The sequence below is a fragment of the Gopherus flavomarginatus genome, chromosome 4, assembly GCF_025201925.1.
Source record: "Gopherus flavomarginatus isolate rGopFla2 chromosome 4, rGopFla2.mat.asm, whole genome shotgun sequence".
NCBI lineage: Eukaryota > Metazoa > Chordata > Testudines > Testudinidae > Gopherus > Gopherus flavomarginatus.
In genome coordinates, this window is record NC_066620.1 from 99333942 (window position 1) to 99358426 (window position 24485).

A 24485-nucleotide genomic window follows, 5' to 3' on the forward strand; every position below is an offset into this window, starting at 1 on the left:
GAAGGAGCATGAATTGTCTCAGCTGGCTCTCAAGTGTGTTCCTCTGGGCCGTAACCTTCCTAGTCAATCAGGTACCACATCTTACACTGCTTGACTTTGGAATCGAGGACTTTGTGGACAATATATTCCTCCTGATCTTGTACTTGTACTGGTAGGAGTGACTGGAGTCTATGAGGAAATGTGTTCTCAGTGTAGGATTTTATGAGTGAGACATAGAATACAAGGTGGACTCAAGGGATTGAGGGAATTGGAGCTCAAAGATGACCAGATTGATTTGTCACCAAATCTGGTATGGGCCAAGGAACCAGTGGTCTAGTTTCCGATAGTCTTTTTGTCTGTTTATAGAAATTCATAGCTTTTGTCCTACAGAGTAGGTAGAGCCTTATTGCTTATGCTGGTCTATGTGCCTTTTGTAGTCCTCCTTCATCTCTTCTTGGATGTGATACATGTGTTGTACTAGGTCCAACGCCAATGAAGGGGAGTGAGGATGTTGATAGTTGTGGGTGAAGTCAGGGGTGGTACCCATAGTTGACAAAGAAGGGGCTGTGGCCTATGGTTGCATGGTCTGCATTATTATACAAGAACTCTGCATATGGTGATAGGGTAGACCAATCATCCTGGTGATGGTTGGTGTAGCATTATAGGTATTGTTCTAGGATCTGGTCGATTCTTTCCATTTGGCCATTTGACTGGGGATGGTAGACAGAGGACAGGTGCACATTGACCCCTAATAGACATAGAGCCTAGTGCCAGAAGCAGGAAGTGAACTGGAGCCACTGGTCAGAGGTGACGTGATCTGGGAGTCCATTAAGATAGACTGCATTGTGGCTGGTGGCTGGTTTCCCCTGCAAAGGGTAAACCACTTCATTTCCTGCTTTGGGCCATTTTGGAAAAGCAATCCACCATTGTCAGTGTGGTCATGAGACCACTGACTTCTGATAGTTTTACCACACAGTCCAAGGAAATGGCCTCTCAGGGCTGAGATGGAGTGTCCAGAGGTCAGAGGAGTCAAGCTGAGGGAGTGGGAGTGGGAAGCACTGGACCCTATGTCTATTAGGGGTCAATGTGCACCTGTCCTCTGTCTACCATCCTCAGTCAAATGGCCAAATGGAAAGAATCAGCCAGATCCTAGAACAAGAGTTGTATATATAATAACTTGCAGAGTTCTTGTATAATAATGCAGACCATGCAACAAAGATCCCTATTGTGGCATTAAGCAACAAAGATCCACATACGGGGCCACTAGAAGTACTGAATGTTAATTGTTGTTGTGTTTTATGTCACCACAAGTGTCCTTCCTGGGTGGAGTCTTGGCACAGTTGAAGAACCACCACTCTTGCAGGTCGAGGGGGAACATAGATGTGGTCCCTGACAAACATGATCCCCTCCTAGGTGTCATGTGTTTCTTGGTCAGTAATGGCCATCTCGTCTGGTGGACCTCCAGAGACAGAGGCAGAGTGGATGAGCATCAGCAGGTCCTGACAGTGGGCCACATGAAGTAAATTATTGAACTTGAGAATGTGGGCTGGTTCTGGACTACGGTCTTGTGAGTTAGAGCCATACCTTTTGGGACAAAGTGTCAGCCTTGCTGTTTCTAGTTCCAGAGAGGTAGGCCAAGGTAAAGTTGAACTGGGAAAAGAACAGGGCCCACTGGAGTTGTCACTGGTTTATGGCCTTGGCCCTGCAGTGTACTCGAGGTTCTCGAGCTCAGTAAATACATGCACTGTAAATACATGGACCCCTTCCAAGTAGTGACACCACTGTTCAAAGGCAGTGTTAACTGCCAGGAGCTCTTTGTTCAAGATCTCAGTTTTGCTCAGGCAAGGTAAACTTCCTTAAATAGTAGGTGATGGGGTACAGTAATTGCTTGGTTCCATGACTCTGGGAGAGGACTGCCGCAATTGCTCAGAGGTTGCTATTCAAATTTTTGTAGATGTACCTTCTTTGCTTAGTATACACTACAGTAAAAGTTTTTTTCCCCACTTTGAACTTTAGCGTCCAAAAAGTGGGGACCTCCATGATCACTTTTAAACTTAATTACTAGCTTAAATTTGGTACACTGCCACTAGCCAAAAATATAGTGTTTGGCACACTTCCTGTTCCCCCAAAACCTTCCCTGGGGAACCCAAGACCCAAACCCCTTGGGTCTTAAAACAAGGAGAAATAAACCATCCCTCCTTCTTTCCCCCCCAGACTTTCCCCTCCCTGGGTTGCCTTGGGAAGCTACACAGATCCAAACTCCTTAAATCTTAAAACAAAAAGGAATTAACCATTCCCTTCCTTTCCCCCCTACCAATCCCTGGTGAGTTTAGACTCAATTTCTTGGATTCCAAAACAAGGAAAAATCAATCAGGTTCTTAAAAAGAAAGCTTTTAATTAAAGAAAGAAAAGGTAAAAATTCTGTCTGTAAAATCAGAATGGAAAATGCTTACAGGGTACTCAGATTCATATAGCCTAGAAGGACTCCCCTCAGCCTGAGATTCAAAGAGAGGTAAAAATCCTTCCAGCAAAAGACACATTTACAAGTTAAGAAAACAAACATAAGACTAATCCACCTTGCCTGGCTATACTTACAATTTTGAAACATGAAAGACTGATTTAGAAAGATTGGGAACACCTGGGCGTACGTCTGGTCCCTCTTAGCCCCAAGAGCAAACAACGAACAAAACAAACAACACAAACAAAGGCTTCCCTCCACCAAGATTTGAAAGTATCTTGTCCCCCCATTGGTCCTCTGGTCAGGTGTCAGCCAGGTTCACTGAGCTTCTTAACTCTTTACAGGTAAAAGAGACATTAACCCTTAACCATGTGTTTGACAACTACTGTGATATAATCAGTTGTTTTGACAATTACTTGTATTACTAAGATTTAGTGTATACAGTAACATTGTAGCCATGTTGGTCTCAGGATATTAAAGAGACAAAGTGAGTGAGGTAATATCTTTTATTGGATTAGCTTGTCTCTTTTTTACCAACAAAAGTTAGTCCAATAAAAGAAATTGCCTCACCCACCTTGTCTCTAAGATTTAGCATGATAATGGATAAGCACAAAAATATATAATAAACTAGGAATACAATTTTTCAGAAGCAGATCTTACTAAGATAGCACAATACCAACCACTAAAAACAATGAAGAAAATCTGTGAACCTTTTGGTATAATTGGCTTGTGAAGTTATAAAGGTCCCATTGGTACACTGGTTTAAAATGGCTGAACGTATTTTGGAGAAAAGTAATGTTTCCTCCTCCTGCGTTGTCTAGCTGGCAGCTGTCAAAAAAGGCAGAGTGCTTGTAAACTGATCCCCAGCTATTGATGTTCTGTGATGGAACTCCAGAAATAGATAACTTCAACAGAGTAGTCACTATGGAAACTGAATAACCTCTGTGTTTGCTTGTGTGCATCATAACCCACTACAGAGTAATCCAGTTACATACTGTACACATCTTTCTCTCCTTTATTTGGGAGTGGGAGTGGTGGTGCAGGGGAGGGTAGTGGTGGTGAGTGAAAGCTTTTTATTGTAGCAGATTTGTGGTGGGGGGAGAGTGAAGTCTCCGTGGCAAATAAATTTCATGGTGTTTCAGCTATGAGATTTGAGAAAATCAGGGATTCAGCTTGAGATGAGCATATTGGAAAGAATATAATGCTGGTTCTGAGGTTTATCAAGCAGGACCTCCAGATAGCTAATAAGGATGTGTCTGAACCCTGTGAGTACAGGCAAGCCATGTGTAAAAATACTCTCTTTAGAGCAAGCCACAACAGAATGAAAGGATTGTTTTAATCAGTGAAACAAATATACCATGGCTTGAAGATTTGTTAATGCAATGAATATTGGTTCTTTCCTGTACATGTACTGCACGCCTGCTCTTACATACCCCTCTGCCTCTGAGATAGGATGTAAGGGGCAAGGTCCCAGCTTATATTGCTGCTCCTTGAAGGCTCAATACTCCTATTGCCTAATGGCCTGAACCATTGTAACCAGAACAATTATAGAGTTGATGAATATTCTGGCTTTGAAACATCCAGCTCCATGCACACGCCTCCCTTTTCACTCTTGAGGGGAGAGAAATAACCTGCCACACAATCTACTTTGAGGCCCTTTGGCAAAGGGAAGTACCAGCGTGGAATTTCTATCATGGTGGCATGCAGGACCTAGGTGAAAGGTTGCCAGAACTGATGATTTTTTTGGTTATCAACAGCCAGGAAAAAGGATCTACATAGGGAAAATCCTGATCTATGGGGAGTATCTCTGACTTTGTAGGACAGGCAATGCAGGAAAGAAGGGGCCTGGTCGGAAAAGGGTTCCATAGCCCAAAATGAGACCTTCCAATTACAAATCCCAACATCAGGTTAGTTCTATAAACACTGTTTCTTTGTCTTCAGCTGAATTTAGCCTGATGTTTTGCCATTTGCTATTAGGCTTGCGTGCGCCAGGGATGACTATATATGTGAAGAAAAAAACTGGGATAAAAACAGATTTAAACAGTTAGTTACTTTAAACCTGGGGGAATGTTCAAAACTAAACAAGGAATTTTTGCTGATATACTGGCAAGAGAAAAAGAAACACAGCAACACCAGTTTAAAAAAAAATGTTCTGCTGCAAAGAAAACCAAATGCATAATAATGAGCTGATAAGAATAGGAACAAGCAACAGTAAATTATGAAATACAATCCCAGCTACACCAGCAGAGTCCCTACTATGTGATACACCTTTGGAGATAGAATTCAATAGACCCAAAAACATACACTGGGTCATAGTAAATATCATGATTAAGAAGTAACGTTACATGGACACAGGAAAACAGAAATGAAACAAACCATTCTCACTTATTAAAATGGCTATGTCCTTGAGAAGCAAAGGATTCAGTTAAATGTTCACACTTGAGTTATTATTCAAACGGAAATGCTGAACATTTTGAGACTTGCACAGCACTTTTAAATATTAGTAGTAGTATTAAATCCACTGCTCTGTATTTTGAGGAAGGTTCAGATATTGTAAAGATGAGTGTGGTACAAAACCCTAGATAAGAGGGAAGACAGAGGGGACTATTTTCCGTAGAGAGATGTAACAGGTTTCTTACCCTGAAATAGGAAGTTGATTCCATCATCTGCTTTTTATAGACATTAGTATTGCAGGATCGTTGCCTGCTGCACGTAAGACAAAGGAATCAAAACTCTGTCTGGCATAAAGAAACAGAGAAGTAAACACCAGTCAGTTAAGAATATAAACAAGTATCTGACTACGTGCTCTGTATCCAGGGGTTTCTCTTACCTTCTCCCTGGCAGCAAGATACACTCAATAACCAATCCCTATAATTTTTATTTCTTTTGGCAACTGTTGGAACAAATTGCCTGATTATGACCATCACCACAAATAACAACAACAACAAAGAGAGAAAGGAAGCAGAAGATATTGAAACATTGCTACAAGAGAATGGGAACATTTATTTATATTTATATAGGTTTCTTCTACAACAGCAATAACATCCTTCTTCCTGAGGATTTACGGCCAGCTAAGGTTAATGGCCTAAAGCTTAAGGCAAGAAATTCTTCCGGTGAATGGTTCTCATGCTGATTATTCTGTTGTTTCATTTTAGCCGGTAACATTAGATGATCTGTCACATGCTCATAATTAGAGATGGTGCAAAACTGGTGCCTGTTCTTCAAACTCCTTGAACTTTGGCAGGGGTGGCTCTGTGGGAAGGAATTTGTTAATGAGATCTGTTGAACAGTTCCTGGTTTTCAGAGTTGACATTCTCTTCCCTTGGTTTAACCTATCTCTGCTAATAATGCCATGGGCCAGATTCTCTAGTATGCCTTGACCCCGTTTTCCTGCTCTGACTGTATAAAGGGGTAAGATTCTGACTGTAGCTAACCAACAGAGTTCTCTTGGTGGAGTTCTGCTTCAGGAGAGAATCTGGTGCTGCATGTGGAAGGTAGCCCTGTAGGTGGACGTGGCTAACCTTAGCTTTATTTTTATGATAATTCTGATAGATGTAGAAAAGGATCAACATTTTAAAGTGAAGATTTACCTATACATTTTTCAGAACCTTGCAAATGAGCTTTTAACTGTGCAGCTCCTTGTCAGGTCTCAGTTCTTTAGAAATTGATTCAGTTCTGAAACCAAAGTACAAGTGGGGTAAATGGCCTGGTATTTAATGTTTGTAATGACATGTCTTTCCTGTTTCTTCTGTCTCTCCCTTTCACAGAGTTGAGTTTTGCAGCTCTGCATTCACTGGGACTAGTATGTTTACCCTGTGCTTGTAAGTCAATTATTTCCCAGTTTCTTTTGTCTGTGGCTTTGAGGGAGCTATAATTAACTTCCCAGGGATATCATCAACATCTTTAAACAGGACTTTTTTAAAAAAAGGGGGAATAAGATTTTGAGTTCTCTGGTTCCCTCTTAACCATAGGTTCCATGTCTTCTATTACCATAAAAAACAGACAGTAGAATCCCACAGACATAACTGGGAAAGGAGATGAGATATGAGAGACAGAAAGGGAGCCATAAGATGGAGGTGCAGAGTTCTCTCTTTTTTTTTTTTTTGGCATATCTCCCTCCGATCTCTTTTCTCTTCTGTGAACCTTGACACCAAAATATTTGGTACAGTCACAAGTTGGGGCGTTGTGATAGACACAAGCAGGGCTGGATTAACTCTCCTGTGGGCCTGAGGCTATTAGATTTTGTGGGGCCCTGTTCAAGGGGATGCAGGAGCTGGGAGGGAGTTTGGGTGTAGGAGAGGGTGTGGGCTCTGGGGGTGGGGGGGTTCTAGGCTAGGGCAGGAGGTGGGGGTTCAGGAGGGCACCAGGGGTCACCCCTTACCTCGGATGGCTCCCAAAGGCAACCAGCACACCCCTCAGGCAGTGGCTCCTGGGGGGGATACAGGGGGTCTCTGCGGCATGTCATTGCCCTCAGGCACCACCCCCACAGCTCCCACTGGACACAGTTCCTGGGCAATGGGAGCTGCGGAGTTGGTGCTTGGGGTGGGGACAGTGTGCAGAGACACCTGTGTCCCAGGGCTGCAGGAACATGCCAGCCCCTTCCAGGAGCGGCGTGGAGCGAGGGCAGGCAGGAACTGGTGGCAGCTGGGGCCCCGGGCTCTTTTAAATCACTCAGGCCTTGGGGCAATTGTCCCCCTCCCCTGTCGGCGGGCCTGTTGCCTTAGCCTGAAGCCCTGGGCTGCAGCCCTTAAAGCCCTTGCGTTAATCCTGCCCTGGCCAGAAGCAATAGCTGTGCGCAGCAGAGGAGAATGAGGATGCAGCAGATAGATTACTTGGTTTGTCTATCTGACATTATTGTCAAGATGTGTGATCTGGTATTTAGGGGAATGGAGAACAAGTAGTTGAGTGTCACGGTTCTGTTCCCTTTTCTGCCACTTCCTGCCTCTGTAGCAATGGGCAAGTCACAATCTCTTTCAGCTTCAATTTACTCACCTATGTAGCAGACATAATGCCTTCAGAAGTGTTGTGAGGCTTAACATACCAGTGTTTGTAAACTGCTGGGGGATCCTTGCTTGAAAGATGCTGTAAAACTAATCAGTGTGGTATGATTATCAGTAACCTACAATTTAGAAGCCTGTAGCTAATGATGCCAGACAAATGGAAAAGTACATAACAGCTGTATTTCTTCTCTATTAATCTTCACTATTTCACTTTATTCCCAGTCCCTCTGCAGCTCCTGGGAGAAAAATGAGCATGTTTGTATCATTCATTTCTGAACTGAAAAATTTGGATGAGATAAAGAAGTGCTGCAGTTGCATTTATATGGCTTAACTTGCATGGTTTAGACAGAATATACATATTCTGAAGGGCAGGGGTAGAGAAAATACTAATTTGTGATGAGTTATGAAATAAGTTGCTAGAGATGCATAACAACTTGACCTGAATTTGGCTAGATGAGCCAGTTGGAAGGATGAAGATCAGAGAGGTTCTAGAGAAAGCTCACCTACCCAAACTCTTCAGCACCTTGCTGCTGCAGTAGAACCTCTAGGTTACGAACACCAGAGTTACAAACTGATGGGTCAACCACACATCTCATTTGGAATCAGAAGTACACAATCAGGCAACAGCAAAGACAAGGAAAAAAAAGGCAAATACAATACTGTCTTAAATGTAAACTACTTAAAAAATAAAGGGAAAGTTTAAAAAAAAAAAGATTTGCCAAGGTAAGGAAACTGTTTCTGTGCTTGTTTCTTTCAAATTAAGATGGTTAAAAGCAGTATTTTTCTTCTGCATAGTAAAGTTTCAAAGCTGTACTAAGTCAATGTTCAGTTGTAAACTTTTGAAAGGACAACCATAACAATTTGTTCAGAGCTATGAATATTTCAGCGTTACAAACAACCTCCATTCCTGAGGTGTTCATAATTCTGAGGTTCTACTGTACATCTTCAGAACAAACCTCCTTTGGGTGTCCCAATATAGACGACCTATTGGTTTTTCATTCAGACATGGGAGACTGAGTGATGTGTACTCTCTGTATATCCTTTCGCTATCTGACACAAAGTAAACATATTGCAATGGTACAAGTGCTAAGTATTTTTTATTATCACAAATTGTTTATTGGACTTGTTGAAACACCTAATTGACACATTAAAATGAGGCATTTCAAAGGCATGGACCACATCCGAAAAGTGAATGTCTTGTGGACAACTCCTTTGCTATTTATAGCCACCTGGATCACTTCTCACATTTGCAATTGCATAGCACTGAATATGAAGCATCGAGTAAAACCTTAATCACCACAAAGCATTGGGCTTTCTTCTGGGGAAGGGGACCTTAAAAGGCAGGCTGCTGAAGTCAGAACCACAAGCCAGGCAGGAGTCAAATCTGAAATCTTCTAATCTATAGACAGGCATGTTATCTATTGATAACTACAGGATTTGTTTACAAAAGAGAAATATTAGGGAAGTATTTACTTAGTTATTTTTAACTGTCCCGGTGGCAACTCTTCTCCTTGGTTACAGCTCCTGGTTGATGAGCAACTGGAAACAAAGAACATCATGTGACCAATCCACCAGTGCTCCACATACCATGGTCAACAGAGCTCTGTTTTAAACCATTTTCTAAAATTCCATTTAGATTCTACACTGTTGCTACTTTTATTCACCTGAACGAAACTGCTTCATATTTTAACATTCTATGTAAAATCTACTGACTCTGACCCACCTTTTTTGGAAAAAATCTTTAATTCTGCAGTTTTGAAAGGCTTTGGAAGTGGAATTCAAAATTCGGGTCTAGAGTAACCAGATAACAAGTATGAAAAATTGGGATGGGCACCTATATAAGGCACCTATATAAGACAAAGCCCTGAATATCAGGACTGTCCCTATAAAATTGAGAAATCTGGTCATGCTATTCTGCCTGTCCTTTGAAGTCCTAGTCACTTGGGACCTGCTACGTGGAGTTTTTGGCCATAAGGAAATCCTCTCTTCTTGTATAATAAGTTTTAAATTGAGAAAATAGACAGGTAGGATGAGAACACAATTTATTGGGCTCAGTGGAATGGTAAATGAATGACGTTTAATAGCCTGTGAGATTTAGGAGGTTAGACTAGATGATCTAATGGTCCTTTCTGGCCTTAACCACTCCGAATTGATGCAGTGATTTAATAAATGTGAATTTTCATCAGCTCATTGTCATATAGACTCTGAGATAAATAGCTGGTTTTGGCCTTCGACCATGTGAGTGTTTTAGTAGCAAGTTGAGAATCTTTCCAATTGGATTGTTTTGTGGAGGTGATGGAAAGGGGAATTGATCAAAAAGAGTTTGAAAATTGTCTGGTCGACCTAGGAATTAGTGCTCTGTGTTGCCACATAGAATACCCGGATGATTATTAATTATTATTATTATTATTATTTTGTTAAGAATGGTCATTTTGGTCTATGAGATGTCAGCATGCAGAAATCAGAAGAGGTGTGTTCATGGATGGCATGCCTCATGCTCCTCAGTGGCCCCTGTAGTGCATTTGTGGTCATTATTGAGTAGCTCCAAAAGAAAGTCTTGTGTAAGCACATAAGAAAGGCCATACTGGGTCAGATCCATCCTCTGTTGCCCATTCCCAGCTCCTAGCAGTCAGAGGTTTAGGGACACTCAGAGCATAGTGTTGCTTCCCAACCAGTCCTGGCTAATAGCCATTGATGGACCTATCCTCCATGAAATTATCTAGTTCTTTTTTGAAACTTACTCCCTAATTGGTGTGTTTTGGGCTGTGGCATGAAGCTAATAAAATAAAACTCCATTTCTTTTTTGTCTCCTGAGTTGCTTATACACCTTCACTCTGAAATTGAATGGCACATTTACAATCCCAAAGCCAATCCTGTCATGAGCAGAAATCAACTTTTGAAACAAATGCAGCTGCTTCTTCCAAAGTAAACAGTGCGAACCAGCAATTTTCAGGAAATATTACTGCCGTGTATTATACCTAGCACGTGCATTTTTTTTTCTGTTTCCTGTAGTTTAAGTATACAGCAGTTGCTTCCCTGCCACCCCCCCAAATTTTGTATCAAAGCCATAAGCTATATTTAGTTTCAGTCAAGGTACAGTCAGTCTGTTTATATTTGCAGAGTAATATCAAAATGCCTGATAACCCACACACACCTTCAGCACTGGAAACACAAATTTGTGTAAAGTATCATAAAACTAAAGTTTTCTCACTATAGCTAAAGGGTTTTAAAAAGCATTGTGGGGAGAGGGAAAGAGAGCAACATTTTCTAGACCATGGGAAAGATCTTTTATACTACTTCAACATTTTGTGCCCGAGCCACTGCCCACTGAAGTCAATGGAAAGATTCCCATTCATTTCAGTGGATACAGGATGAGACCTTTAGACATTATGGTCATGGGTGCTATAGGAAAACCTTACAAAGATATTCTTAGGATCAAATCTTGGCTCTTAGCCTACTCTATGATTCTTTGATCTCCCTTAGTGCTGCTCTCTAATGGCAAGTGTCACTTGAGAACCTTTACGACATAAGCATATAAAAGAAGCTTGTGACACAGTGGTGGCTTCCATTTACCTTTTCCTTAAAATATTTACTGTGGAGAGCCAAGAAGATGGATCACTCTGGGCAGTATTAATTATCCTTTCCTTGGAGAGGTTAGGGCAGTCATAATGTGAAGGCTCTTTTGTATAAAGGAGAGTGTGTGTGTGTGTGTGTTGCGGGGAGTGGGGGGAAGATGGGTGGGACCTGTTCCTTCAGACAAGAAAAGACAGTTTGGTAGGATGAAAGGAAAGGATTAATTTCACTTTTTAATTTACTTCAGTTTATAAAATATTCTGATCAACAAAATTCAGTTAGCACATAGGTGGCCATTTTTTTTTTAAAAAAGCAGTGAAATAAAGTTGAATGTTATACCATTGCCAGCTAAAGGACCCAATATCATCGAAAGAAACAATAAACTCAGGCCTTTTTCCTGAGAGATTATGTGGGCTAGATGAACCTAAACTATGTAGCTTGTAGTATGAGCTGATGACCAAAAATCTCTGGCCTTGTCAAACCAGCAGCAAAATGAGTTCTACAGTCAAGATTCCCATATGGAAAATGCCTTTTTACTAGGGCTGTCAAGTGCAAAAATTAATCGAGATTAATCCCACGATTAAAGAAATTAATCACGATTAATCACGTGATTAAATTTTTTTTTGTCATTAATCACACTGTTAAACAATAATAGAATACCATTTATATAAATATTTTTGGATGTTTTCCACATTTCAAATGTATTGATTTCAATTATAACACAGAATACCAAGTGTACAGTGCTCACTTAATATTTATTTTTTATTATAAATATTTGCAGTATAAAAATAAAAGAAATAGTATCTTTCAATTCGCTTAATACAAGTACTGCAGTGTAATCTCTTTATAATGAAAGCTGAACTTACAAATGTAGAGTTATGTACAAAAAAATAACTGCATTCAAAAATAAAACAATGTAAAACTTTACAGCCTACAAGTCCACTTAGTCCTACTTCTTGTTCAGACAATCGCTCAGACAAACAAGTTTGTTTACATTTGCAGGAGATAAAGCTGCCCACGTCTTGTTTACAATGTCACTTGAAAGTGAGAACAGGCATTCGCATGACACTGATGTAGCCGGCGCTGCAAGATATTTACATGCCAAATGTGCTAAAGATTCATATGTCCCTTCATGCTTCAACCATCATTCCAGAGGACATGAGTCCATGTTGATGATGGGTTCTTCTCTAGAAATATCCAAAGCAGTGCAGACCAACACATGTTCATTTTCATCATCTGAGTCAGATGTCACCAACAGAAGGCTGATTTTCTTTTTTGGTGGTTCGGGTTCTGTAGTTTCTGTATTAGAGTGTTGCTCTTTTAAGACTTCTGAAAACATGCTCCACACCTCGTCCCTCTCAGATTTTGGAAGGCACTTCAGATTCTTTGATTTGGATCAAGTTCTATAGCTATCTTTAGAAATCTCACATTGGTACCTTCTTTGCGTTTTGTCAAATTGCAGTGAAAGTGTTCTTAAAATGAACAACATGCTGGTTCATCATCCAAGACTGCTATAATATGAAATATATTGCGGAATGTGGGTAAAACAGAGAGCAGGAGACATACAATTCTCCCCCAAGGAGTTCAGACACAAATTTAATTAATGCATTCTTTTTTTAACAAGCGTCATCAACATGGAAGCATGTCCTCTGGAATGGTGGCCAAAGCATGAAGGGGCATACAAATGTTTAGCATATCTGGCATGTAAATACCTTGCAATGCCAACTATGTTCTCACTTTCAGGTGATACTGAAAATAAGAATCAGGCAGCATTATATCACGTAAATGTAAACAAACTTGTTTCTCTTAGTGATTGGCTGCACAAGAAGTAGGACTGAGTGGACTTGTAGGCATTAAAGTTTTACATTGCTTTGTTTTTGAGTGCAGTTATGTAACAAAATTTGTAAATTGTGCTTTCACGGTAAAAAGATTGCACTACAATACTTGTATGAGGTGAATTGAAAAATACTGTTTGTTTCATCATTTTTACAGTGCAAATATTTGTAATAAAAATAATATGAAATGAGCACTGTACACTTTGTATTCTCTGTTGTAACTGAAATGAATACATCTGAAAATGTAGAAAAACATCCAAAATATTTAATAAATTTCAATTGGTATTCTATTATTTAACTGTGCGATTAAAACTGTGATTAGTCATGATTAATTTTTCAATTACGATTAATTTTTTTGAGTTAATTGCATGAGTTAACTGTGATTAAGTGACAGTCCTGCTTTTTACTAACCTTCAGTCATCTAAACCTGGCACATATTAATTGTTGAGCCTTCATATTAAATAGTGTCTTTAAAAATTTGCCTTTTATCCAGGGCTGCTTTTGTCCTATCTTTCTGCTTAATTCCCAGCTGTTCTCTCCTTTTCCCAAAGGTCCCCATCTAGAGGAGATGGTACTGCAACTAGGAAGCTGTCAGACTGAAAAGAATAATTGAAACAGTCTTAAACAAGGATTCATTGTGAAAGTTCCATGAGGAATTCTGTGCCACAGTCAGTGTATGACATTTGGCAACTATATGTAATGTAACCATATGTCCTAGTTGTTCATACATAGTCCCAGCATCTCAGAAACTTCTTTTGTGACTCCTGAAATGTCCTGGTTTTTTATTCCCTCAATCAAAATATTTTTGCTTGAGTGTTTAAAAACTACAGAACGTTAGTTCAAGATATGCTGCTGTACCAAACAGAATTTGCTCTGTTTTTTCTAGAAACAGAGACCGACCAGTGGAACATGTGTTCAAGGTGGTGAACAGTGTTTGGAGTGAAGGGAAAAGCTGAATGAGACTCTATCAAAGCTTCTTTTTGCTCAAAGTGAATGTTGCTAGCACTTGTTCAGAGTTACATACTAAAGACATTCAGAACACAAAATAACCCTTCACTTCAAGAAATAGAGTTGTCACTGTTGAGATAGAAGCTGGAAGTATCAATATCAGCACTTACTTTTTTTTTTGTCATAGGTATGTTACTGAACAATTGTCATCTGTTTTTATTTTGAAAATATAGTTACTTTAACTTTGTTAAAATCCTTTAAATTGATTCCAGAATCACTGTAACTTGCTGTCACAGTCACATTCTTATTTATTATTATTCTTTTCTTTATAGAACAGGCAAAATGCTCTGAAGATGAAATGGAGCGACTTTACAAGTCATTAGAACAAGCAAGTTTGTCTCCCATCGGGGACCGTCGACCTTCAACCAAAAAAGAGCTCAGAAAGTCCTTCGCCAAACGGAGCAAAAACCCCTCCATGAATGAGAAACTCCACCAAATCCGAATGCTGAACAGCACATTAAAGGTGAGGTGTTACGAGGGGTAAAGCTCCAGCCTAAAAAGAGGAAAAACAGTTTGAATTGAAAAAGAAACAATCCTAAACTTCACTCAAATCTCAAAGTGAATGTTGTTCAGTTTAGTCTTTGAAATGATGTTTCATTTTCTCCTGCCTCTATGTTTTGTGGCTGTATTTGAAAGTGGAAACAATAGTTCAGTTCTTGCTGTAGTTCCAGCCTGATTGGAGAAGGTGTCAGGAATTTATAAGAGATCATATTGTAGTCAGTTGTAAAATTCACACTCTCAGTGGGTGTTTGGTGAGTGCACTGAATGAGGCAGCCTCAAAGGAGAGAGAGCAGAAAAAGTACACTGATGGTAATGGACAAACAAATGATCCTTAGCCAAGAAAGTTTTCCTTAAGGGATTACTGCAGAATGCACAGGATGTGCTAAAGCTATTTTAAGGGCCTCCTGGAACTAAAATAGTTTTAATAACACAGGCATCCTGCTTTCATGTTAGAATCTTACCATGGGCAGTGGATGAGAGGGTTTCTCAGACCATTCCCTGGAGGGTCTGAGAAATAGATAGACTCTGCGATGCTCTGATGGATAGGAATCACTTGGAGCCTCATTTATGTCTCATGGAATTTCTAGTCCTGTTTCTGGGTGCTACTGGAAGAGAGAGAGAGAGAAAAAAACTTATTAATATAAAATTAAATTGTAAATAGAGAGATTTGAATGAACATTAAAAAAAAATTGCCTTCCTCATCCTCTTGCTTGTCACTAGAAGTAAGAACCAAGTATTTTATCTCAAATGTTTTTACTTAGCTTTAAGTCATGTCTACTCTGGAGAAATTTATAAAGAGATTTCTCACTGGTACTAATGCCAAATCAGCTGTTCTGAGACGGATAATAATCCGTTCTTCTATAGCATCTGCTGTCTGAGGATCTCATAATTAATAAAGTAAGCCCCTCCCACACACTTGTAAGATAGATAAATAGTATCCACATTTTACAGATGAGGAAACCAAGAGACAGAAAAACGTTACACAGCTTTTCCAGTGTAATGTGTATCACCAGTAAAGGAAAGAACAGAACCGCTTAGTGCTAGGTGGATTGGTAGCTCACATGTTAGTGTTAAATCTTCAGATTGGGATAATGGTGAGTTGGGGATAAAAGCTTTAGTGCTATTAGAGTTTTTAGAGTTATTTCCTAAAGGGATTCACATCCCTCTGGGAAAAGAAATGAATAAATTATGGACCTGACAGTGGATAGCACTCTTTATAACTTCAGACTTCTTTTTGTTTTGATCTAACACTAGTTGAGTATGGAAAGGTCATTTTCTTGGTTACTTTTCTTAATGCAGAAAATATGAGTTCTGCTATATTCAAACCAGGAGGTTGGAGTGTCGACAAAATAAATATAGCGTTAGAGAATTTCACACGGAGACAAATAGAATTCTTTAAGCAATGGTGTTTACATTAGCTAGTGTGAAAGGCACATTCTCATAGTAAGGAAAATGCCAAACTGTGCATCAGTAGAAAAGTATGCTTTTAAAGTAATTTCTTTTTAATATTCTATGAAGCAGGACATAATTAACCCTGCATGATCTATTGGAAATACAGAACTCAGGGGAGTCTTACATCTGATCCATATTTGCTGTGCTTTGACTAAACCTTTATGTGCTTAAAGCAGAGTGATATATGAACATACCGAAGCTGACTGGGATTCTTAGTTTGGACTTGCTACTCCACATCTCTAACAGTGAATCATTGCTGCTGCCACAGTATATCATTAGCAAAACATATTTCAGATGGCTAGTAAGGGAGGGAAGCTATGTGCAGTGTGTTTCACATGCTAAATGAATGGGGGAAATTAGTCTTTTCTCCAGAGATATGGAAGAAAGATGCACAAAATAAGAAAATTTCCCCATTGGGAAAAAATATCCCCTCTTCTACGTTACCAGCACCTGTCTTTATTTCTCTATCCCCTGTGCCTTTTGCTGTCCTCTTATAAAGGTTGCCAGCTAGACATAGGGTTGAACCTGAGTAATCTGCCCTTTTTAGTAAGCTGTCCCGCTCCAGTTGGTTCAAGAAGCACAGATCACAGAGGTCAGGCCTTCCGGGAAAGCTGTTGAGGCTATGGGTCAGGACCACTTCTGTGCATAATACTTGGGGTCAAGAAAGCTCTGGACCTTCCAGGGGCGGCTCCAGGCACCAGCATGCCAAGCGCGTGCTTGGGGCCGCAGGCAGGTTGCCTTTGGCGGCATGCCTGTGGAGGGTTCGCTGGTCCCGCAGCTTCAGCGGACCTCCCGCAGGTGTGCCGCCGAATCCGCGGAACCAGGGACCTCCCGCAGGCAAGCGGCCGAGGGCAGCCTGCCTGCCATGCTTGGGGCAGCAAAATACCTAGAGCAGCCCCTGGGGCCCACTTACCTGCTTTTATTTCCCCCTACTCTCTGTCTCATCCTCTTAGCTCTGACCTGGAAACCTTCTCTGTTTTACTTTTGCCTCTCTTCTGTAATGACCCTTGCCTGAGGCTGATGAGAGGTGCTTCACATAGGCCAATGGAGGGATCTGCTGCCTCACATACATTGTTTTTATTATTTTTTTCTATCCAGAATGGGTGTTTGCTTATCCCTTCTTATTATAATGCTAGAATTCCATCTCGTGCAGAGGCCTGCTCCGAGCATATGCCAGAGAGAATTGGCCACTTTTGCAGTTAATTTATCTCAACTGAGGCTTCTTCCCGGAGCTGGCATAGTTAAATGATAATTGGTGAAGAACGATTTCAGTTCAGATCTCTTTGTCCTAGCTCTAGAATTACTAAGAATATTTTGTTGAAGTCTACGTGTCCATAGTTGAAATTCAGTATCACCACTTGGAGGAGCCCTGTATGCCTGGGACACACACAAGGATAGTAAGATACTGTAGACCTGGAAAAGGAAAATGGAGCTCTGCAATAGAAAACATAAGAGTGGCCATAGTGGGTCAGACCAAAGGTCCATCTAGCCCAGTATCTTGTCTTCTGACAGTGGCCAATGCCAGGTGCCCCAGAGGGAATGAACAGAGCAAGTAATCAGCAAGTGATCCATCTCCTGTCACTCATTCCCAGCTTCTGGCAAACAGAGGCTAGGGGCACCATCCCTATACCTTGAGGTGTTAGTTCTCCATGTACTGATGTCTCTGCTCACATCCTCTGTGAGGGCTGAAGCTGAGATCTCTGGGCCTAAAAGTGTGAGCCTCTACATACTGAGCTAAAGGAACTGGGTGCATTAACTTAAAAGTGGTAGCAGCCTTGTAAACCTCCCTGTGTGGTCTACCCACTAGAGTGGGATGGCTAGCTACCCTCTGAGTATGGATTACATCTAAATTGAATATGTCTAGGACTTAAAGTAGGGTATTTACAATGTGGGAAGAGAGTGTTTTTCTGGAAGTTCAAAAACTGTGTTTGAATTGCAGTAATTGCTGCTGCTGCTGCTACCAGTTTTTTTAAAATTTAGCATTTTTGTAAAATGATGTGAAAAATGATCAGTTCTTCATGTAACTCTTCTCTTGAGCTTTTGTGAAAAATCTGGGATATTTTAAATACCCAGGTATAAACAGAACCATAACTTCAATTGGAAGAAACTTTTGCCATAGGCTATGTTTTAAAATTCCCATATTCAAAAAGGGAATCACGTTGCCAAGATGAGCAATTTGCCATCTTTATGTTTATACAGTTTTTATTAAGGGAAATACAGTATACAATTTGTATGAAAATATATATATTTAGTAACCTTCTTGATTTCCTACTAGTGTAAAGAGCATGACCTGGCCATGATTAACCAATTGCTGGAGGATCCTGAGCTGACAGCAAGGAAGTATAGAGAATGGAAGAATATAAATACAATGTTGATCCAGGAGATCTATCAGCAGCAGGATGCCCTGGCTGTGCCAGAAGGGAATAGCAAGGAGCCATAGATGAATCCACCACCTTTCTTTAATTGAAAACGCTATCTGAGGACAGTGGAACCTGCAGTACATGACAGGATTCCTCCCTGTCCCTCTTTACCTACAGATGCTTTAAGCTACTACAGTTTCAGGTTTTGTTTTTTCCAAGTGCTTATCTCTTCCCTTTTAAAAGGAAAACAACCCATTCACCAAAGCATTATTTCCTCTCTCCAAACTCATTTCATGCCAATAAAATGGAACCCAAAAATTAAAAAAATATGCCTTCTCTGGGTACATGTCTGAGGCAAACATTTTCTGAAGCAGAGAGGAAATGGATTGACATCCAAGAATGGCTGATATTTCATCAGAAGTAAACCGAGCACACACAGACCTGAAAGTCACAGAGGAATGTACATATTGTAGATACTAGACCTTCAGGGTCATTTTATTCATGTAACCTATTGATGAAAGGAACTTCTTAAAAGCTATGAAAATGCTAACAAGATACAATCCTCTCTCCTACCACTTGTCTCTTCAAGGTAACTACAAATAAGAACTTTTATCTGTACTTACACTTGTTTTGACTGCATTACCATTTAAATGGTGGCAACTCGGATAATTATTATGCATAAATCTTAATTTTAAATAATTTTCAAGGCACCCAGTCAATGGACACCATAAACATTTCCTAATTGTGTATGGACAAGATCAAGGTGCTGTTTTCCTACATCATCTGGAGAGGGTCCCTTAATGTGTGTTGATGACAAATAAATTTGTTCTGCAATGCGGAAACTCTGGGTATGTCTACACTACGAGATTATTCCGATTTTACAGAAACCAGTTTTGTAAAACAGATTGTATAAAGTCGAGTGCACACGGCCACACTAAGCACATTAATTCGGCAGTGTGCGTCCATGTACCGAGGCTAGCTTCGAGTTCTGGAGCGTTGCACTGTGGGTAGCTATCCCGTAGCTATCCCATAGTTCCCGCAGTCTCCCCCGCTCATTGGAATTCTGGGTTGAGATCCCAATGCAAAAACAGTGTCGCGGGTGATTCTGGGTAAATGTCGTCAGTCATTCCTTCCTCCGTGAAAGCAACGGCAGACAATCATTTCGTGCCTTTTCTCCCCAGATTGCCCTGGCAGATGCCATAGCATGGCAGCCATGGAGCCCATTTTGTCTTGTCACCGTCACCGTATATTTACTGGATACTGCTGACAGAGCCGGTATTGCAGTGCTACACAGCAGCATTCATTTGCCTTTGCAAGGTAGCAGAGACGGTTACCATCCCTATTGCACCATCTGCCATTGTAAATTGACGATGAGATGACGGTTATCAGTTGTTTTGTACCGTCTGCTGCTGTAATGGATGCTCCTGACTGGCCTTGCTGAGGTCGGCCGGGGGCGCATGGACAAAAATGAGAATGACTTCCTGGGTCATTTCCTTTGTTTTGTCTAAAAATAGAGTCAGTCCTGCCTAGAATATGGGGCAAGTGTACTAGAGAACCAGAGACCACAGCTGCTCTGTGTCAGAGTCCCAGAGATCCCGCAGAAATGATGAGCTGCATGACATTCTAGGGGGTGCCCCTGCAACAACCCCACCTGTTGCTTCCCTCCTCCCCCATTTGCTACCGTGACAGTGTCCCCTCCATTTGTGTGATGAAGTAATAAAGAATGCAGGAATAAGAAACACTGACTTTTTAGTGAGATAAAATGAGGAGGAGGAAGCCTCCCGCTGCTATGATAGTCCAGGCAGTACAGAATCTTTTCTTTAGACATGAAAGGGGGGGCGCTCATAGAGTTCAGCCTCCAGTTGCTATGATGAGGACGGTTACCAGCCGTTCTGTACCATATGCCGGGAATGACCAGGAGTCATTCCTATTTTTACCCAGGTGCCACTGGCCGACCTCACCAAGACCAGCCAGGAGCACTCACAGGATGATGATTATGATGGATAGCGGTCATATTGTCCCATATGCCACTGGGAAGGGAATGCTGATGTTCAGCGCTGCAGCACCCTGTCTATCAGCAGCATGCAGTAGACATAAGGTGACATTGATAAAAGGCAAGAAATGTTTTTTCCCTTTTCTTTCACAGTGGGGGGAAGGGTGTAAATTGACAACATATACCCTGAAACACCCAGGAAAATGTTTTTGACTCTTCAGGCATTGGGAGCTCAGTCAAGAATGCAAATGCTTTTCAGAGACTGAGGGGACTGTGGGATAGTGGGAGTCCTCAGTACCCCCTCCCTCCCTCCCTCCATGAGCATCCATTTGATTCTTTGGCTTTCCATTATGCTTGTCACATAGCACGGTGCTGTGGACTCTGTATCATAGCCTGGAGATTTTTTCAAATGCTTTGGCATTTCGTCTTCTGTAATGGAGCTCTGATAGAACAGATTTGTCTCCCCATACAGTGATCTGATCCAGAATCTCCCGTATGGTCCATGCTGGAGCTTTTTTTTGGATTTGGGACTGAATCGCCACCCATGCTGATCAGAGCTCCATGCTGGGCAAACAGGAAATTAAATTCAAAAGTTCACGGGGCTTTTTCTCTCTATCTGGCCAGTGCATCTGAGTTCAGATTGCTTTCCAGAGCAGTCACAATGGTGCACTGTGGGATACCGCTCGGAGGCCAATACCGTCGATTTGCTGCCATACTAACCCTAATCCGACATGGCAATACCCATTTCAGCGCTACTCCCCTCATCAGGGAAGAGTACAGAAATCAGTTTAAAGAGCCCTTTATATCGCTATAAAGGGCTTCGTTGTGTGGACGGGTGCAGCGTTAAATCGGTTTAACGCTGCTAAATTCAGTTTAAACGCATAGTGTAGACTCGGCCTCTATCTCATCAAGTTTCAACTTTTCTTATGGAATGTAGGACTCAGTAAAGGACAATTTTCTGCTTACATATTTTTGACAGTGGTGAATATCTAAAGTACAAGTTTATCTTGAATTCATAGTCATAATAATAGACCTTATATAGCACTTTTAATCAGTAGAATACAAAATGCTTTACAAATGAGGTCAGTATATTATCCCCATTTTACAGATGGGGAAACTGAGGCACGAGATGGAAGTGACCTGCCTGGTGACACTCAGCAGGCAGTGGTGGAGCTGGGCAGAGCCAAACATATAAAACATAGTTGCTTATATATATTTTTAATATGTGTCACTTTATGGCTTATGTGAATGTGTGACCATGTACTGTATATATTTTTATTTATATATTTATGTACTGTACATTTCCTACTGTAAAAGGACCACATGTTATAGATAAGATTGTTTATCTATTGATTTCAAGAGAAATGCCTGCTCAGTCTTCATACCCAAATATAATTAATATAAATTTATATTATTCATATCATTCCAAAGTTATGGATGTATTTGTAAGCTTTATTTTAACTATCTTGCTTCTACTTTTTGATCTCGATGTGAGATTTGTTTGAAAATTTCACTGTATATTCTAAGGTAGGAAAATATTTTATTATAAAACTTCATAACCGCAGGTGGCATAGTTTTGATTAACATACTAGTTAATAAAAAAATAACACTTACATTGTTTTCCTGCAAAGTGGCATAATTTTCAGCCTTAGGTTTCTCAGCACAGGATATGCATTTGAACTCCCCATTGGGCCATGTGCAGTATAGTTTGATTTGCACATTTCAGTATATATGACTTTGTAAAGCCACTGAATTTTAAGAAATAATCCTCCTTATTAAATGGATCCCCATCACAGGAACTAGCATTTTAAGATATACACCCAAATACTCTGGTGTGAAGGACATGCACTCCAGTTAGCCAGTGTGTAAAACTGTTCTCAGAAGTTTTTGGACTCATCTAGCCTTAAACAGAATACGCTATAAATACCAAAAATCAGATATATGCAGAATTGACCTACCTGAATGCGCAGTGTGGGTTACTAGAATTTTGATTATGAAAACAAATATTAACCATCTTCACTGGAACAGACTGGCTCTCCTTCACTTGCCTAGCAATTAGTTTTAATTGCTTGGAAATATTTCATTACTAAGCAATTACTGTTTAAGATCTAAACACTTAGCTATATCCGAGAACATCCCAGAGATGTTGGATCATTAGAGATGGGTTGGATGTGGGGATTGAATGCAGGAGGAAGCCAGGAAGAAGTGAGGCTCTGAGCTCTGATGTACGGGCACTTTTGGCAGCTGATAAGTCTACTAAAATTTGATTGACGGGACCCCTGCCTAGGTGGACTGTATAAGTTCCCGTGAAGCAGGTTTTCCCTTCTGCAGATATTAGCGGGAGGAGAAGAGTGAACTGAGGGATAGAGAGACACAGAAGGCAAAAGCAGGAGGTGGTTGGGTGCTGTGTCTCAGACGCAGGGTTGGATTTGGGGTACCAGCACTGCCTCCAGACTGGAACTAGGGAGTGGGACTGTTTGTTGAATCAGCATTAGTACTGGACTATGGAGAGCTAGAGAACAAGGACTGGCTGGGAACTGGAACTGGATGGTAAGAACTAGTATAGGAATCAGAGAAAGAAACTGAAACCATCCCTGGGCACAGCTGTTAAAAACAAAACCACAAAATCTTTTAATTAAACCTCCTAAACAATGGAAACAACAGGCTAAGTGACATAAATAGATCTGACACCAGCTTTTCCCATCCAGATCATTCTCTTGAATTGCACTTAGCAACCTTAACTGTAACATGATGAAGGCTTGTTTTGTGTGTGTGTGTGTGTAGATTCTCTTGTTTTAAGCAACAATACTGAAGGTTTATTATTTTTTTTGCCAGTTGCACACTGACATTATGCAGCCAAAGCTGTAAAATACTTTAGGAACTTAAAGAACATTCTGTTTAGGATAAATCAAGAAAATATTGACTTACGAAATTAAGGAATTCCTCATTATGTTTTTAGACTTCAAGCATATTTTTTTCAGTTGTTCCTAGTGAACAACAAAATTCAGATTTTTTAGTCCTATTTATTATCCTCATAAGACTTCTTACCTTAAAGCTAATCATATGTTATTTTGTAAACAAAAAATTAGGCTAAACCAATATTTTCACTCACACTTGGAATATTTCCTCTTGTTTCTTAAAAAAAGTCAGTTGTCAAGATTTTAGACAATAAGAACATTTTTTTAAAGAAACCTTAAAGTAAACCATATAACTAAACTTTGAAGGGACAGATCTTCACCTGTAGGCATAGAGTGCTTGGTGCAGTGCCCTTCGGACTTCCTGATTCTGGGGCTGATCTGTACCAGGCCACAGTCTCAAGAGCCTTTCACCTTCATCAGCTGCCAGTGACCCCAAGAGTCCATATGGCAGCCAGGTTTATGGAAGCTCCAAATAATACAACTTGCCCCTAGCCACACCCTCTACGCTGACAGTCAGAGTAGGGGGTGTGGGAGCCATACAGGAGCTCTGCACTACTCAAGGATATATCTATCCAAGAGAGTGTCTTTAGGGGCTGAGTTTAGGGCTGCTTTCCACTGGGAAAGTGATACCAAACTGCTGGACCTCACTCTAGAAACTTGACCAAAACCTTGGAAAAATATAATGGATAATGCAGAAATTTGTTGCACATTTTATATATGTGTACATATATATATATATAGAGAGAGAGAGAGAGAGAGAGAGTGTATTTGCCTAACTTTTTTAATTCGGTTTTGTCACAGTGTTTGCTCAGTAGTGGAATAAATTCATTCCACCCCAACCCTTTGATACATGCTTTGGTCATATAATTATTCATAGTGATCCCGCCTAGCCTTAAACTCTACTGAGGACATAACATTTTATTGTCAGTACATTTTGTTTAGCTTGACAGCCAAAATTACCTCCCAAAATGCATGAGATGAACTTGAAATTAAATCAGCTGGATAATATCAACATAGGGTTAGATACAAGGCCCATCCACTACATCAATTCCATGCAAGCCCTCAAAATAATGTTAAGTGGGACATAAGTCAAGGCTAGGCCTTGTATTGGCCCTCTGCATAGGAGTGGATTTTACCTATGGAGAACCCATGTGTACGTGTTTTCAGGAGTAAAACAAACAATGTAAATATAAATGATTAGCATACATCTGAGAGTGAGAATTAAATTTGTTGGCTTTTTAGCAGTATAGACTCCAATGAAGAAAGAGACAGTTATTTTATCTACCAATTAGCATCTCACTGATGACTTATCTGTGTATATATATATATTTTTTACCAGTAACATGTTGTTTTTTTTTTAAACTAGCTGCCATGATTTCACCAGAGAGTGGACTGAAATGTTGTCTTT

The 24485-nt window shown here is 40.5% G+C and overlaps 1 protein-coding gene across 1 annotated transcript in view; it reads left to right on the forward strand.

Moving 5' to 3' along the window:
• IPCEF1 (interaction protein for cytohesin exchange factors 1) overlaps positions 1-20565 on the forward strand; it is an 87482-nt gene extending 66917 nt beyond the window's left edge. The window contains exons 11-12 of the mRNA XM_050951600.1: positions 14126-14316; positions 18082-20565. Coding sequence (XP_050807557.1) covers positions 14126-14316; positions 18082-18246 — 356 coding nt within the window. The 3' untranslated portion in view covers positions 18247-20565. The remainder of the gene's footprint in view (positions 1-14125; positions 14317-18081) is intronic.
• The last annotated feature ends 3920 nt before the right edge of the window (positions 20566-24485 follow it).